Here is a 15,138-nt window from a genome sequence, read left to right on the forward strand (position 1 = left end):
TATGAGCCATTTCTGAAACCAATTGAATAATTAAAAGTTCACGACGCTAGATGGCGCCAGATATCATTTAAGCGATGTTCCGTCATGACAGATCTCAGCTACTACTTTAACCAGTTTGCATTATTTTATTGCAATGTTTTTCCTTATTCAGATTTGTTTCAAGACTAGTTACAGTTAGACTTCACTTTGATGGTTAATGCAGTTATTGCAATTTTGTTGTTTTATCACAATAGATTGGTTCATTTACACTTAAAAAACCAGAAGCCATTCATTTATGAATGTGATTGCACTTTACATATTTAAATGTTCAGATATTAAGATTCGAATGAGGTAAAATAACATGCTTTTTCTCTCAAATATATTGTTATAATCAATTCTTTCAGATGTACTGTAATTATTTTCTGTACAAAAATTAATTTGGTGTTCAAATAGTCTTTTTTCAAACTTGAGTCTTGAAAACGAGGGAATAGTCTTATAATCAGCGCCGTCTTATATTCGGGCCCATACGGTATTTCCAAATTCATAAATCCAATGCTTTTAAGACTTTTTAAGACCCCGAGAGAACCCTGAATTATACAAAATAATGCCCCTTTGAAGCTTGTACGCAGAGACTTTGTCTCGACCTCGACTTGGATTAATATTTGCAGCCGTACTCCAGCTCACTCCTTGATTGATTCACTGGCTTTAGCCCAAATACTGTTGTCTTCATCAGATATGTTATCAAAACTCCAGGGAAAGAAAAAACATAAAAACTGGATGAGAGAACACAGTCAGCTATGAGTCAAAGCGGGGATGTTGAGAAGCGAAACAGACATCCATCACTTGCGATACACAAACGTCCACACCACTCTAGAGTGCGCACGATCACAAGTGCACACACAATACAGCTGTTGTGCTTGTAATCCACAGAGGCTTGAGCTATGGGAACAGAGCACAATGGCGTCAGTCACACCCACACACACACACACACACACACAAATGCATATTGATTGGCAGCATTTGACTCCTCCCCCTCCACATTCGCTTCCTGGGCCTCTCTGGGGTGTCGCATCTGGTATCCATGGGAGTCGCCAACCCCGCCACATCCTGCAAGGTTAGTCGCAACGATGTGGTAAAAATACCAGAGGGGAAGCAAAGAGGAGATGATTGGCTGGAGAAATATCCATGGTCCAGCCTTAAGGGATCAGTGGATGCGCGCCAGGGAGTGTCAGCTTTTTTACGCCAACTTGAACCACTTGAAGCCAATTTATACACAGGCCAGTAAATCAAACATATTGTCACTGTCAGATAAAAACCTCTTAAATCCAGTTTATGGCCAAAATATCTGCAATTGCTGCCAGAACAAAAACAGTTGAAGCACATATTCAAACATCTTCAGGTTTTGCCTAATTATGTTGAATTAGGAAAAGCAAATATTTTGTATTTTGAGAAAGTCTGCTAGTAGGCGTGGCTATTTCTGTCAGCTTTTCCATTTGAAGTCTTTACTGCTTCTAAATCACAATTTATTTCAGTCCCTTTTACGGCAAATTGACCAGTAAATCAGCTTTTATTAAGCTTTTATAGAGACGACAGCTGTATTTTAGATTGATCATGTTAGGGTTGCGTGAGCAAGAGAGGATCCCGGAGCAGACACACAGGGGTGAGATGCGTGCTCTTTTTATTAGTGATCACAAAAGTGTGGCGAGGGCTGGTGACTTGGCTCGGGGTAGTTGAGCTGGCGTGAGGCAAGGGAGCTCGGAGGGAGACAGGCGTGGAATCCGACAAGGGGCGCGCAGAGAACAGGTCCTGGAGCGAGAGAAAAAAACAAGTCGTGAGCCGGTGATCAGAGGAACGTATCTAAGCAATGCGAGAAACAACTGACGGTGGAACCAGACGAGTTGATCGGGCGACGAGGTGGAGCGTCTGCTTGGCTTTTAAGGCTGGCTGATGTTAATTGCCCTCAGGTGTGGCCGCTCCACTCGTCTGACCTGTAATCAAGTAAAAACATGCACACCTGCTGGAGGTGGGCATGTCTCAAAAGGAAGGGGAAGAGGGCCTAACAGGACCCCCCCCCCTACGGGCGCCACCTGGCGCACGACGAAGAGCCCCGGGATGGGCACGGTGGAAATCCCGGATGAGCACGCGGGACAACACCCACCGGGCCGGGATCCAGGACCGCTCCTCCGGGCCATAGCCCTCCCAGTCAACCAGGTACTGGAGCCCCCGGCCACGGCGGCGAACATCCAGAAGCCGCTCCACCCTGTAGGCCGGATGCCCGTCGACCGACAGAGGCGGTGGAGGGGGCGGAACAGGGGGGGCCAACGGACTTGTGGAAACCGGCTTGACGTGGGAGACATGGAACGTGGGGTGCACCCGGTAATGAGCAGGGAGCCGAAGACGCACTGCGTTGGGGTTTACCACCTTGATGACCTCAAAGGGGCCTACGAACCGGGGGGCGAGCTTCGCCGACTCAGTCTTCAGCGGCAAGGACTTCGAAGAGAGCCACACCTTTTGACCAACCGTATAGGCCGGCGCAGGTGTGCGGCGGCGGTCAGATTGGGCGCATGACTTCTCGGAGGCCCGTAGGAGCGCGGAGCGTGCCTGTTCCCAAACCCTGGAGCAACGATTGATATGCGTCTGGACCGACGGAACCGCAATGTCTTGTTCCTGCGTGGGAAACAATGGAGGTTGGTAGCCCAAGGAGCAGAGGAATGGGGACATACCGGAGGAGGCGTTTGGCAGAGAGTTGTGCGCATATTCTATCCACGGAAGCTGGTCGCTCCAGGTGTTAGGACGGGCCTGTGTGGTACAGCGGAGGGCCGCTTCGAGCTGCTGGTTCGTGCGCTCGCATTGCCCGTTTGTTTGAGGGTGGTACCCCGACGACAGACTCACCCCGATACCCAGTGCAGTGCAAAATGCTCTCCAGACCTGAGATGTGAATTGCGGTCCTCGGTCGGAGACAATGTCTGCTGGGATGCCGTGTAAGCGGAATACATGGTGAGTGAGCAAGTCTGAAGTTTCCTTGGCCGAGGGAAGCTTGCGAAGGGGGATGAAATGGGCTGCCTTGGAGAATCTGTCTACCACGGTGAGAATGACTGTGTTACCTCTGGAAGGGGGGAGACCGGTGACAAAATCCAGAGCGATGTGTGACCAAGGGCGGCTTGGAATTGGTAAGGGGCGGAGGAGTCCAGAGCTGGGCTTGGTGGAAGTTTTGCTGCGGGCGCAAACTGTACAGGCGAGGACAAATGACCTTGTGTCTTCCGACATGGATGGCCACCAAAACCGCTGGCGCAGCACGGCGAGTGTCCGTCTGATGCCGGGGTGGCAGAAGAGGCGGGACGAGTGTGCCCACTCCAGCACCTGGGAACGTAGGGACTCGGGAACAAAGAGATCAGACTGAGGGCCCTCTCGGGGGTCCGGGTGCTCACCGTGGGCTTCCTTCACCATTCCCTCGATCTCCCACTCCATCGAAGCAAGGAAACAGGTCTGTGGGAGGATGGGTGCGGGCTCTTCCCTTGGTTCGCTGGCCTGGAACTGACGTGAAAGGGCATCTGGCTTGGTGTTTTTTGAACCTGGGATGTAAGACAGAGTAAAGTAGAAACGGGAGAAAAACATGGCCCACCTCGCCTGTCGTGGATTTAGTCGCTTGGCTGACTTCAGGTATTCGAGGTTCTTGTGATCAGTTAACACAAGGAAGGGTTGCGATGTTCCCTCCAGATGGTGGCGCCATTCCTCCAAGGCCAACTTGACTGCCAGGAGTTCTCTGTCTCCGATGGTGTAATTGCGCTCTGCAGGAGACAGTTTGCGGGAGAAGAAGGCGCATGGGTGAACCTTACCATCGGCAGGCCTCCGTTGTGACAGCACTGCCCCCACGCCCGTCTCTGAAGCGTCAACCTCTACAATGAACTGAAGCGATGGGTTAGGAGGGGCCAATATAGGTGCCGAAGTGAAACGGGCCTTGAGGTCACTGAAAGCGGAGCCGGCAGGATCAGACCAATGGAATTGTGTGGCGGTAGAGGTGAGGGCTGTGAGGGGAGCTGCAATCCTGCTGTAATTTCGGATGAACCTTCTGTAATAATTGGCGAAGCCGAGAAAGCGCTGGAGCTGCTTTCTGTCAGAGGGGCGTGGCCATTCCAGGACTGCCTTAACTTTCGCTGGGTCCATTCGCAATTGGCCCTTGCCAACGATGTAGCCAAGAAATGTGGTCTCGTTGACATGAAACTCACATTTCTCAGCCTTTACAAAGAGTCTGTTCTCGAGAAGACGTTGGAGAACTTTATGGACATGATCTTTGTGTTCAGAGGGGGTGCGTGAGAATATCAGGATGTCATCAAGGTAGACCACCACAAATCTGTTGATGAAGTCTCGGAGGACGTCATTAACCAAGTTCTGAAAAACTGCAGGGGCGTTAGTGAGGCCAAAAGGCATGACCAAATATTCATAATGCCCCAGGGGCGTATTAAATGCAGTTTTCCACTCGTCCCCCTCTCTGATGCGGACGAGGTGATAAGCGCTGCGCAGGTCGAGCTTTGTGAAAATCGTAGCACTATGGAGGGGGGTGAAAGCGGAGTCCATGAGTGGAAGAGGGTACCTATTCTTGATGGTGATGTCGTTTAGGGCTCGGTAGTCGATGCAGGGCCGCAGGCCACCATCCTTCTTGCCTATGAAAAAGAAGCCTGCGCCGACCGGGGAGGAGGAGGGACGGATGGTGCCAGTGGCCAGGGATTCGGAGATGTACTTCTCCATCGCCTCCCTCTCCGGTTGTGAGATGTTGAATAGCCGACCCTTGGGCAGAGCAGCACCAGGAAGGAGGTCGATGGCGCAGTCGTACGGACGATGCGGAGGGAGCGACATCGCACGATCCTTACTAAAAACCTGCCAGAGCTCGTGGTAGCATTCCGGGACAGTTGAGAGGTCTGGTTGCTCCAGCTTCTGAGCGGGACAGGATGGCACTAGAGCAGATTTGAGACAGTTAATGTGGCAGAACGGACTCCAAGCGGTTACCTTGGGAAGGGACCAGTCTATGGTGGGATTATGTTTCTTGAGCCAAGGTAACCCAAGGACCAAGGGTGTGCGGGGACTCACAAAGACTAGGAAAGTGCTCACCTCTTGGTGGTTGCCTGACAGGAGCAGCTTGATGGCCTCAGTTTTCTGATCCACACTGAAGAGGAGCTGCCCGTCGAGTGCAGTGGTCCTCAATGGCACGGGGAGCGGGTGCGTAATCAGCCCTAATTGTGCCACGAGCTCTTGATCAATAAAGTTCTCGTCTGAACCGCAATCAACTAGGGCATCTACCGAGCGTGACTGGCCCCGCAAAGAGAGGGTAGCTGTGAGCTGCAACCGACCCGAGGAGTTGTGTGACATGTGGCTTACAAGTAGCGTCTCTACTGGTGAACCTGGACGCACTGGGCAGCTACGCAGAAAATGACCACTTTTCCCACAGTAAATACACAAGCGTGCGTCAAACCTACGCATGCGCTCCTCCCGAGACAGCCTGATGCGCCCCAGTTGCAGTTGCTCGGCGTCTACAGCAGGGGGCGATATCGCGGGTGCAGCGCCTGTGGCCTGGAGAGGAAGTTGACGTGGAGCTGGCCGACGGAAGACAGTGGAGGGGGGAGGCATGGTGGTTAACTGTGTGCTATGCTCTCTCTGACGTTCGCGTAAACGATTGTCAATATTGATGGAAAGTTTTATGACAGCGTCCAAGGAAGATTGTGCATCACGGGCGGCCAATTCATCTTTGAGGCGTTCATTAAGACCGCGGACGAACACCTCCTGCAGCGCCTCGTCATTAAAGCGGCTTTCAGCCGCTAATGTCCGGAACTCAACGGCGAACTCGGCGACGCTCCGAGTCCCCTGGTGAGCAGACAAGAGCCGCTTGGCGGCTTCTTTTCCACGGACTGGATGATCGAATATTTTCCTCATTTCCTCCGTGAAACGAGGATACGTGGCACATACCGGCGAACCACTCTGCCACACTGAGCACGCCCAATCCAACGCGGTGCCCCGCAAACAGCCAATGAGGTAGGCGATTTTTGCTCTGTCTTCGTGGTATGTGGACGGCTGTTGCTCAAAAACTAAGCTACATTGCACCAAAAAGGCGCGACAAGTGCCGAGATTGCCGTCGTAAGGCGCCGGTGCGGGCACGTGAGGCTCTCGGAAAGTCAACGATGACGCCGGGTTATTTGTGGGTATGTGGAACGGAGGAGTAGCGGCGTAACGTGGTGCTGGCTCGGCTAAGCGGGCTTGAGGCAGTGGTGTGAGCTGCTTTTGTATGGCTTGGAGTGAATGAGTGATGTCCGTTACCTTATGGAAGAGCGATTCTATGGCCTGGTGGTGGTCAATGAGTGATGTAGGCGAGCTGGCGAGGTTGTCTGCGAGATCCATTAGGGCCCGATCAAACTGTTAGGGTTGCGTGAGCAAGAGAGGATCCCGGAGCAGACACACAGGGGTGAGATGCGTGCTCTTTTTATTAGTGATCACAAAAGTGTGGCGAGGGCTGGTGACTTGGCTCGGGGTAGTTGAGCTGGCGTGAGGCAAGGGAGCTCGGAGGGAGACAGGCGTGGAATCCGACAAGGGGCGCGCAGAGAACAGGTCCTGGAGCGAGAGAAAAAAACAAGTCGTGAGCCGGTGATCAGAGGAACGTATCTAAGCAATGCGAGAAACAACTGACGGTGGAACCAGACGAGTTGATCGGGCGACGAGGTGGAGCGTCTGCTTGGCTTTTAAGGCTGGCTGATGTTAATTGCCCTCAGGTGTGGCCGCTCCACTCGTCTGACCTGTAATCAAGTAAAAACATGCACACCTGCTGGAGGTGGGCATGTCTCAAAAGGAAGGGGAAGAGGGCCTAACAGATCAACAGCAAATGGCGTGAGAAATAAGCAGTGTTGTTAATCTTACTGAAAAAAAGTAATTAATTATAGTTACAAATTACTTCTCCCAAAAAGTAATTGCGTTAGTAACTCAATTACCTGAATGTAAGAGTAATTAGTTACTTGGCAAAGTAATTGGTGATAATTACTTTTTTTTTTCCCCTCAAAAAAAAAAAAAAAAAAAAAAAAAAAAAAAAACATTGGCCACACTATGTGAAGTTTTTTGGTACAATTGGCCCGAGCCCAATTCTTTACCCTAATTTACCCTTTACCCTGAATCAACTGTTAAAAGTTGTTAAAATTGCTCCCATTATTGCATTAGTTCCCTTCTCTCTACTTTCGACATATGAAAGTTTTAAAACTGTTTCATCATTTAAAGATAGATTCAAGTCAAGATTTTGCCGATTTAGAAGTATTTTAGATAAAAAGTTACTTAGGTTCGCTAGGAAGGTTCTCTACAACAGAGCCGTCTTAAAAAGTCTACTGCTTTAAGATGGCGGCTGTCTACTAACTCATTTAGTGCCATGTCTGTCATTTTGCATCTAGTTATATCTATGTACAGTACATGTGATATCTACCATGTCTACCATATCTACCATAACATGCGGGCGTAGTTTGTAGGCTATCGGCTACAACATGTATTATTGGAGCTACCTAGCATTGCGTTTGCTCGGCGTCACAACTTTCTTGCCTCCTCCCTACTCCTGCTCTGCTCTGTCGTCTCGGTGAGTCAGTCTCCCTCAGACTTTTCGACCAATATAGTAACGCATAGTAACGCATGCCTTTCCGTCCTCAGTAACGGTAACGGCGTTGCCAAGATGAGAAAAATAATTAATTAGATTACCCACTACTGAAAAAAGTAACGCCGTTAGTAACGCCGTTATATTGTAACGCCGTTATTAACAACACTGGAAATAAGGTCCTGATGTTAAGATGAAGAAACCGTAGTAGTGTAGCAAACTTACTAGAAATTTTTTATTGGGAATAATTAATTTAACCCAGGATTTTTGAAATTTGAAAATTTGTTTTCATCTTATAATATTACTTTCAGCGTTGTTTTGGCAGGCCTTTTAATTTTTGTCTTAGTCTTTTGGACGAAAATACTTGTTACATTTCAATCATTTCAAAATGTGTTTGTCTGCATTTAGTCTTAGCCGACAGTTACACAAAATGCTTTTTGTCTGTAAAATCAGAACGTTTTAGTCCAAAAATAAACAAACGTTTCCAACAATTTCAAATGAACATAGACGAGCACATATTGTAGCGTCTACAAGGACAACGCCAACTTTGTGTGATAATAACTACCCTAATTTTCGCGCTATAAGGCGCACCTGACTATAAGCCGCACCCCACCAAATTTGGCACGAAAACGGCATTTGTTCATAGATAAGCCGCACTGGACTATAAGCCACAGCTGTCCTCACTGTATCATGAGATATTTACACCAAAATATATTAACCGGTACAACCTTATTTGACAGGGGCATCATAGGACCGACTGTCATAAGACCAAATGAACCATCATTAAACTTTGAACTAATTAGTGCAAAGCTTTATTGCTTCAAGAAGCTTCATTTGGCCATCACTGCTCCCTTTGGGGAGACAGTCAACCTCTGCTGCCACCCGCTGTTGACTGTTGTCATCCAACATGCCTCTTAGCATGCATTGCAGCACTACAGATGTAAATAACAATCAAAAATCATGTTCTGTGCTAAATATGTCTTCAGTTACTGCTCCAATTGTTTCATCAATTGCTAGTTATGGTATTTGCTAACACTTTATTTGACACTGGTGCCATAAGACTGTCATTACACAATCATAAATATGACATGTCTCTGTCCTGAGCATTCATGAATGCTTATAACAGATGTCATTAAGTGTTATCCGGCAAATGATCTCACTTTTGAATGGATGCAAAAGATCCAAGATGGACAAAAATTGAGTTAGTGACATAATTTGCCAAATGACACTTAATGACATAAGCATTCAGTAATGTCCATGATCGTGTCATGTCATAATTTTGATGATCTTATGACAGTCTTATGACACAGCTGTCAAATAAAGTGTTACCTAAAAAAAAAAAATCAACAAATAAGCCGCACTGGACTATAAGCCACAGGTATCAAAATGAAGGAAAAAAGTAGCGGCTTATAGTCCGAAAGTTACGGTAGGAATGCAACTAACGATTATTTTCATAATTAATCGGACGATTGATTAAACTTAATTAATTGGATAAATGTCACTTCTTTCAATTATCATTCACAATTTACCTAGAAGTTGTTTTCGGCATGTTGTAAGTAGCATAAAGGACAAAATGGCCATTTCCTTTAACTGTATCGATTATCAAACTTGTTGGCAATTAATTTATGAATAAATTTAATCAATTAGTTGTTGCAGCATTATTAAGAAGCCAGTTTAGACAGTATGACAGATGTTCAAAAATTGGCAAAAATGTGAATTGTTGTTTTTCAAAGTAAAAAGGCAGATGTTTGTTCGTGTCCTACTTTGACTATATAATTAAGAAATCTGATAATATTTACAAATGAGAAGTTATATACTGTATGTTATAATTTCAAAAATTTAGACATGTTCAAGGAGAAGAAGGTCTTAAATGGCTCAGACGTCGAGTATCGTAACTTTCGGACTATGAGCCGCTACTTTTTTCCTAAATTTTTAATCCTGCGGCTGATAGTCCAGTACAGCTTATTTGTTGTTTTATTTGGGTTAATAAATAACACTTTATTTGACAGCGGCGTCATAAGACTGTCATAATTATGACATGGCACTATCATGCGCATTACTGAATGCTTATGACAGATGTCATTAAGTGTCATCTGGCAAATTATGTCACTAACTATTTATGTCCAGCTCGAATCTTTAATATCCATTCAAAAGTGAGATCATTTGCCCGATAACACTAAACGATAACTGTCATAAGCATTCATTAATGCTTATGACAGTGTCATGTCATAATTATGATTGTCTAATGACAGTCTTATCGTGCCACTGTAAATAAAGTGTTACCAAATGCCATAACTAGCAATTAATGTAACAACTGGAACAGTAACTGAAGAAATAATTAGCACAGAACATGAATTTTGATTGTGATTTACATTTGTAGTGCTGCAAGGCATGCTAAGAGGCATGTTGGACAACAACAGTGTTTACAGTAAGTGGCGACAGAGGTTGAATGTCTTCCCCAAGGGAGCAGTGAAGGCCAAATGAAGCTTCTTGAAGCAATGAAGCTTTGCTTGAGGCTTTCATGGTAGTTCATTTGGTCTTATGACATTCGTATGATGCCACTGCCAAATAAAGTGTTACCGGTTAATATCTTTTGTTGTAAATATCCCATAATACAGTGAGGACAACTGCTGCTTATAGTCCAGTGTCTTATCTATGAACAAATGTCGTTTTCGTGTCAAATTTGGTGAGTGGAGGTTTATAGTCAGGACTTAAAAAAGTTTAACCAGGAATTTTAGGAAAGTTAGGCAAAAGAGTGCACACACATGGGTGGTATGGAAATGATAGGCAGGAGGTTAGTGGGGGTCTTCAATTGTCTGTCGACTGCTTGAATGAATTGAGCACGATGGGGAGTGACTGCAAATGAAGCACTAAGCCAGCCCTGAATGTGAGACTACACCGAAGCTGTCTACTTAGCCGAATGAGTTTGCTTTTAAGAATTGAGAATGGAGGCGGTGACCGGGGCGACAAGGGAGGGCGACAGCCAGTCCATCAGTGACAAAAAAAAAAAAAAGGAGCGGGAAAACTGATGCTAAGAAATTGTGAGTACTTTTCTATAGAAAATGATTCAGTAAATGAAATATTAAATATGCAGACTGCCTTTCAAAAATGCTAAGTTATCCAACTCCAATTCCATCTGGAAAAAAAATGTAGTGTGACAGGTGCATGTTGACGGAGGTTTCCCCAGCTCTTTGCCATTCACACCCAATTTGCTGGCCTCTGTTTGACCTGGCAGTTATCGCGACAAAAATACACAACCACTGGACACTAATGAGTTGATTTCGATTTTACAAAAATTGGAGAGTATAACCTGATACTGAAGTGTTTGATTGTCAAGTTCTGCTGGGTCTTCAAAAGCCAAGTACAGTCCCGTCTTGTTACGAATAATTTTCTATTGCTAATTATAATTGGCTTTAGCAGCTACATTTTAAAGTTCGGGGTTTTGCTATTGCGTTAATATCCTTTCGGTATGAGTCTAATGATACTATAATGTTAACATCATTTTGAAGACAACTATTCAAATAGTATTTTAATTATAAATAAACACAATACACTCCGGTGTGTTCACGAGTGCTCGCTGCATTTTTAGAGCTATTTTACTTCAACATCTTGTGGCGTTAACTAGGGGTGGTAACCTCTTGATACCTAACGATATGATTTGCGATACAAAGCTCACGATAACAATGATCTCACGATATGGCGATACAACGATTACCGATACATTGGTCTAGAAATCATTTGAGGATATTCTACAAAACAACTAAATAACAGAAAAACTAGCTTCTAGTGTGAATTGGAATGAGTTTATCACTAGTAGACCTCCAATCCACTTGAACTGGGAGGGTGGCAAGAAATGAACCCCTCCTATTTCAAACAGGCACCTCCCAATTCTATGGCCATCAGTGGCAGCCAATATCAGGCAACAAGGTAATTTTGGGCTATTTCAGGGCATTACCTGTAGATTTTCAGTCACTTCCTGTTGATATCGGGGCATTTCATAGGGCACTTCCCGTTAATTTTGATTAAAAAAAATAAGTCCGCTAACTAAAATGCTATAAAATGCTAACGATTTTTTAAAAATTCCACTAACAAATCATTCAAACACATATACCCACAAAAAAACAAAAAAAAAAACGCTAAATATACCTATAAACTAAATTATGAATGTATTACAAACATATTTGATCAAAGAAAAACTTAGCTTATGTTGGTCTTAACAGGGACCAGCTGGATTCATCTATGTTAAATGATTCATGTCATATTCACTGTGCCACTAGAGGATAGTGTATCCACCCAAATCAATAAAACTAAATCAAAGCACTTGAAAAACCAAACCATTCCAACGCAACACTTAATTAAACAAATAGTCGAAGCAGCAAAATTTGATTTAAAGCTTTTTCTCATCGAATTACTCGAGTTAATCGCTTAATCGTTGCAGCACTAAGTGACTGTCAATACTTTGGCTTCGACCAGTCAATGGCAGCCATAGAGTTAACTGAGACACTATTATGGTGGAAGTTTTTGGTCGCATATTATTGGTTCCTTATTTATTTTATTTTTTTCCTCAAACATTGACACCTGATTATAAAACGATACCTCGATTCTTGGCACGAGCGCATCGATAACCTTTTAGAATGCAAAGTATCACGATATATCACCACTTCGATATTTTGTCACACCCCTAGTGTTAACTCAACTTGTTGGTGCCACTGCCACAGAGGAGTCATTTTTTCGTTACCAGAGTTGTTAAAACGAAGTGAATGTAGAAGCCTTCTGCCTTCGAACAAGGGCTGGTCACAGCTTAGCAGTTATGCTTATTGACCATTAGAGGTCTCCAAACTAAGATGCTTGGGATTTTTTATGTGAGCATTATTATTAAAGCACCCGATGGGGCATCACAGTACAATTAGCCATAAAATGTTACCTCCACAACCGCATATATCTGTATCAGATTTTTTGAGTTGGACATTATCGGGATATCTGTTATCTGTTAAAAAGTCATTATAAGAAAACTCTAGTACATGCAAGCATTTAGCCACTTAGTACCACACTTTTGTCTTTCGTAAAATAGTCTTTCGCACAATAAATAAAACCCTTTTGCATCATATTAGTGTCTACGGAAGCGCAGAGCTGCCAGTATTAGCGAAACATTTCTCCCATTTATCATTTTAGCGAAATGCCAGCCCATTTTAATGTATTGATAACCTTGTTTTAACGTTTTAGTAACCTTGTTTTAACGTAGTTCCAACCTCATTTCAACATATTGGAAAACTCGCTTCAACGACTAAGTAACGGTGAAGGTTAAATTCTAAAAACATTACATTTTCCCATAGTTCCCCAGGGTTTGTGTATACGCTATTGCACTCAGCAGGTGCAGGAAAAATGCTGCATTAGAGGAAGGTGGGAAATTGGACTTATGCCACCTGGATGGTACCTGTAGCTTTTTTTTATTTTGGACATTTTGACCTCCAGCAAACCTGCCTTCTCATAAGCGATCAAATAGTGGAGGAAAAAGGACGACTGATATAAATAGCACACACTGTAAACTAGGGCTGCAGCTATCAAATATTTTAGTAGTCGATTAATCGATGGACTAGTTAGTTCGGATCGGATAAGTTAGTATTCGGATAAGGAAAATGAAAATTAAAATACCTGAGCTGAACCTCGAACGGTATAATTTTTTTTTTTTTAATGAGGCTCTATGTACAAAAAAAAAGAACAATTGGCTAACTTACATTAAAAAAAGTCCGCTAGCTTAAATGTTATAAAATGCTAAAGTTTTTTTTACAATGCTCTTAACAAATGGTTCAGACACATATTCCCACAAAAAAACAGCTAAATAGACCTATAAACTAAACTATGACTGCATTAAAAACCATTAGCTCAAACAAAAACTTAGCTTACGTCGGTCTTAACAGGGAGCAGTTGGGGTTCAGCCATGTGAAAAGAGGCACACCAGAGGGCAGTGTACCCACCCTAATCAACAAAACTAAATGCAAACACTTAAAAAAAAAAACATTACAACACCACTTTAATTAAAAGAATACTCGAAGCAACAAAAACTCGAATATTTTTTTTCCAAATCGAATACTCGAATTAATCGATTAATCGTTGTAGCACTACTACTTCTTTAGTTACATCCTTGCTGAAAGTCAATATAAAAAAAATATAAATTCTTTAAGCCAATTCACTGTATGAGGAAAAGAAATACATGGCATCTCAAGGAAACTTAATTTAACTTCTTTTTTTGTGTTGAGTCACATCAGACTGAAGCAACTCGTGAAGTCGGGGTACTTTTACTAGGATCACCCAGTTCGAGTGGTGTTCCAGCGATAGTTTACCTGGTCGCAGGTTGGAAATCTCAGACTTCCCACCTTCCGCAAATGCAGCATGCTTATGATAACGTGACAGAGAAGCGCTTCTGTGGCTAAGTACAACTGCACATGCCAAACCCTGAGGAACTGTGTGAAAAGGTAATGTTTTTACCATTCAATTTTGCCACAACTAGTTGTTGAAACGAGTATGCCAATACATTGAAACGAGGTTGGCACTACATTAACACAAGGTTATCAATACATTAAAACGAGGTTGTCTATGCGTTCAAATGAGCTGGCAATACGTTAAAACAGGGGTTGGCAATCAGAAATGTTGAAAGAGCCATATTGAACCAAAATAACAAATATGTCTGGAGCAGCAAAAAATTAAAAGCCTTACATACACTTTATACTGAAGACAACACATGCTGTATGTATCTGTATCAGCTACATATATTAGCCTACTATCAAAATGACTAAGTTGGCTAAAAATACATACTGTAATGAGCCTTAATGATTTAATGTTTATTTTCTCTGCAGTGCATCCAAGGCACCACGTGACTACTCTGTTGTATGATGCCACCTCAAGTTTAACTTCATTACAATATTATTGAATTGTTTCATTACTTTTGTGAAATTAAAGAAATGCAATAAAGAAATCAGATTTTTGATGTCATTTTTATTTTGAGGTTTCAAAAAACAACAAAATGGAACGTGCCTAACATGCCCCTTATCTGTGCATGTCTTTGATATTCTGTATTATCTCGGTTTTGTTTTTGAAGTCTGCAAATAGGAGTTTTGATACGATGATGAATGTCTCCTTCATGTACTCACCATCTGTGAACGGTTTTCCACACTTTATCATCTCCCGGGTTGCAACAAAACTTGCAGCAGTAGTGGAGTTTGGCGATGCAATACACTTCTTGAATCTATTTTTGCGCTCCTCTAAGTTCATCAGAAGTAATACAATTGCACTTTTTCACTCACTGACAACTTCTTGCCACAGAGAAAACATTCAGGCAATCCTTCCGCAATGACAATGAATGCAAATGATTCTGTCCAAGAAACGTTGAATCCTCTGCTCTCCTCAGTTATTTTTCTCTTTTTGATTTTCGGATCCACGGCCCATCATACGGCAACCGGTTTATTTACAATAGCTACCTGCCTGGCATCCCGCCCTGCTGATAGAAACGTGTGTCGCAGGCTACGACGCAAATCTTTGTTGACAGAAAT

At 43.7% G+C, this 15,138-nt stretch overlaps 1 protein-coding gene across 6 annotated transcripts in view; it reads right to left on the bottom strand.

Moving 5' to 3' along the window:
- The window catches only part of ago3a (argonaute RISC catalytic component 3a), a 68,445-nt gene that overhangs the window by 40,747 nt on the left and 12,560 nt on the right, over positions 1-15,138 (bottom strand). The window contains exons 2-4 of one of the 6 annotated variants that reach the window (XR_009062907.1): positions 6,653-6,826; positions 1,862-6,576; positions 83-1,785 (exon numbers count right to left, since the gene is read on the bottom strand). The exons of 2 other annotated variants lie outside the window; for them this stretch is intronic. Coding sequence is in view for 1 of the 4 variants with exons in the window: in XM_057833579.1 (XP_057689562.1) it covers positions 2,014-6,366 (4,353 nt within the window). In the remaining 3 variants the exon portion in view is untranslated. Of the gene's footprint in view, positions 1-82; positions 6,577-6,652; positions 6,827-15,138 lie in introns of those variants that run through there. 3 more of the 6 variants (XR_009062909.1, XR_009062908.1, XM_057833579.1) reach the window with 3 other exon arrangements.

Source organism: Corythoichthys intestinalis, chromosome 4, assembly GCF_030265065.1.
Source record: "Corythoichthys intestinalis isolate RoL2023-P3 chromosome 4, ASM3026506v1, whole genome shotgun sequence".
NCBI lineage: Eukaryota > Metazoa > Chordata > Actinopteri > Syngnathiformes > Syngnathidae > Corythoichthys > Corythoichthys intestinalis.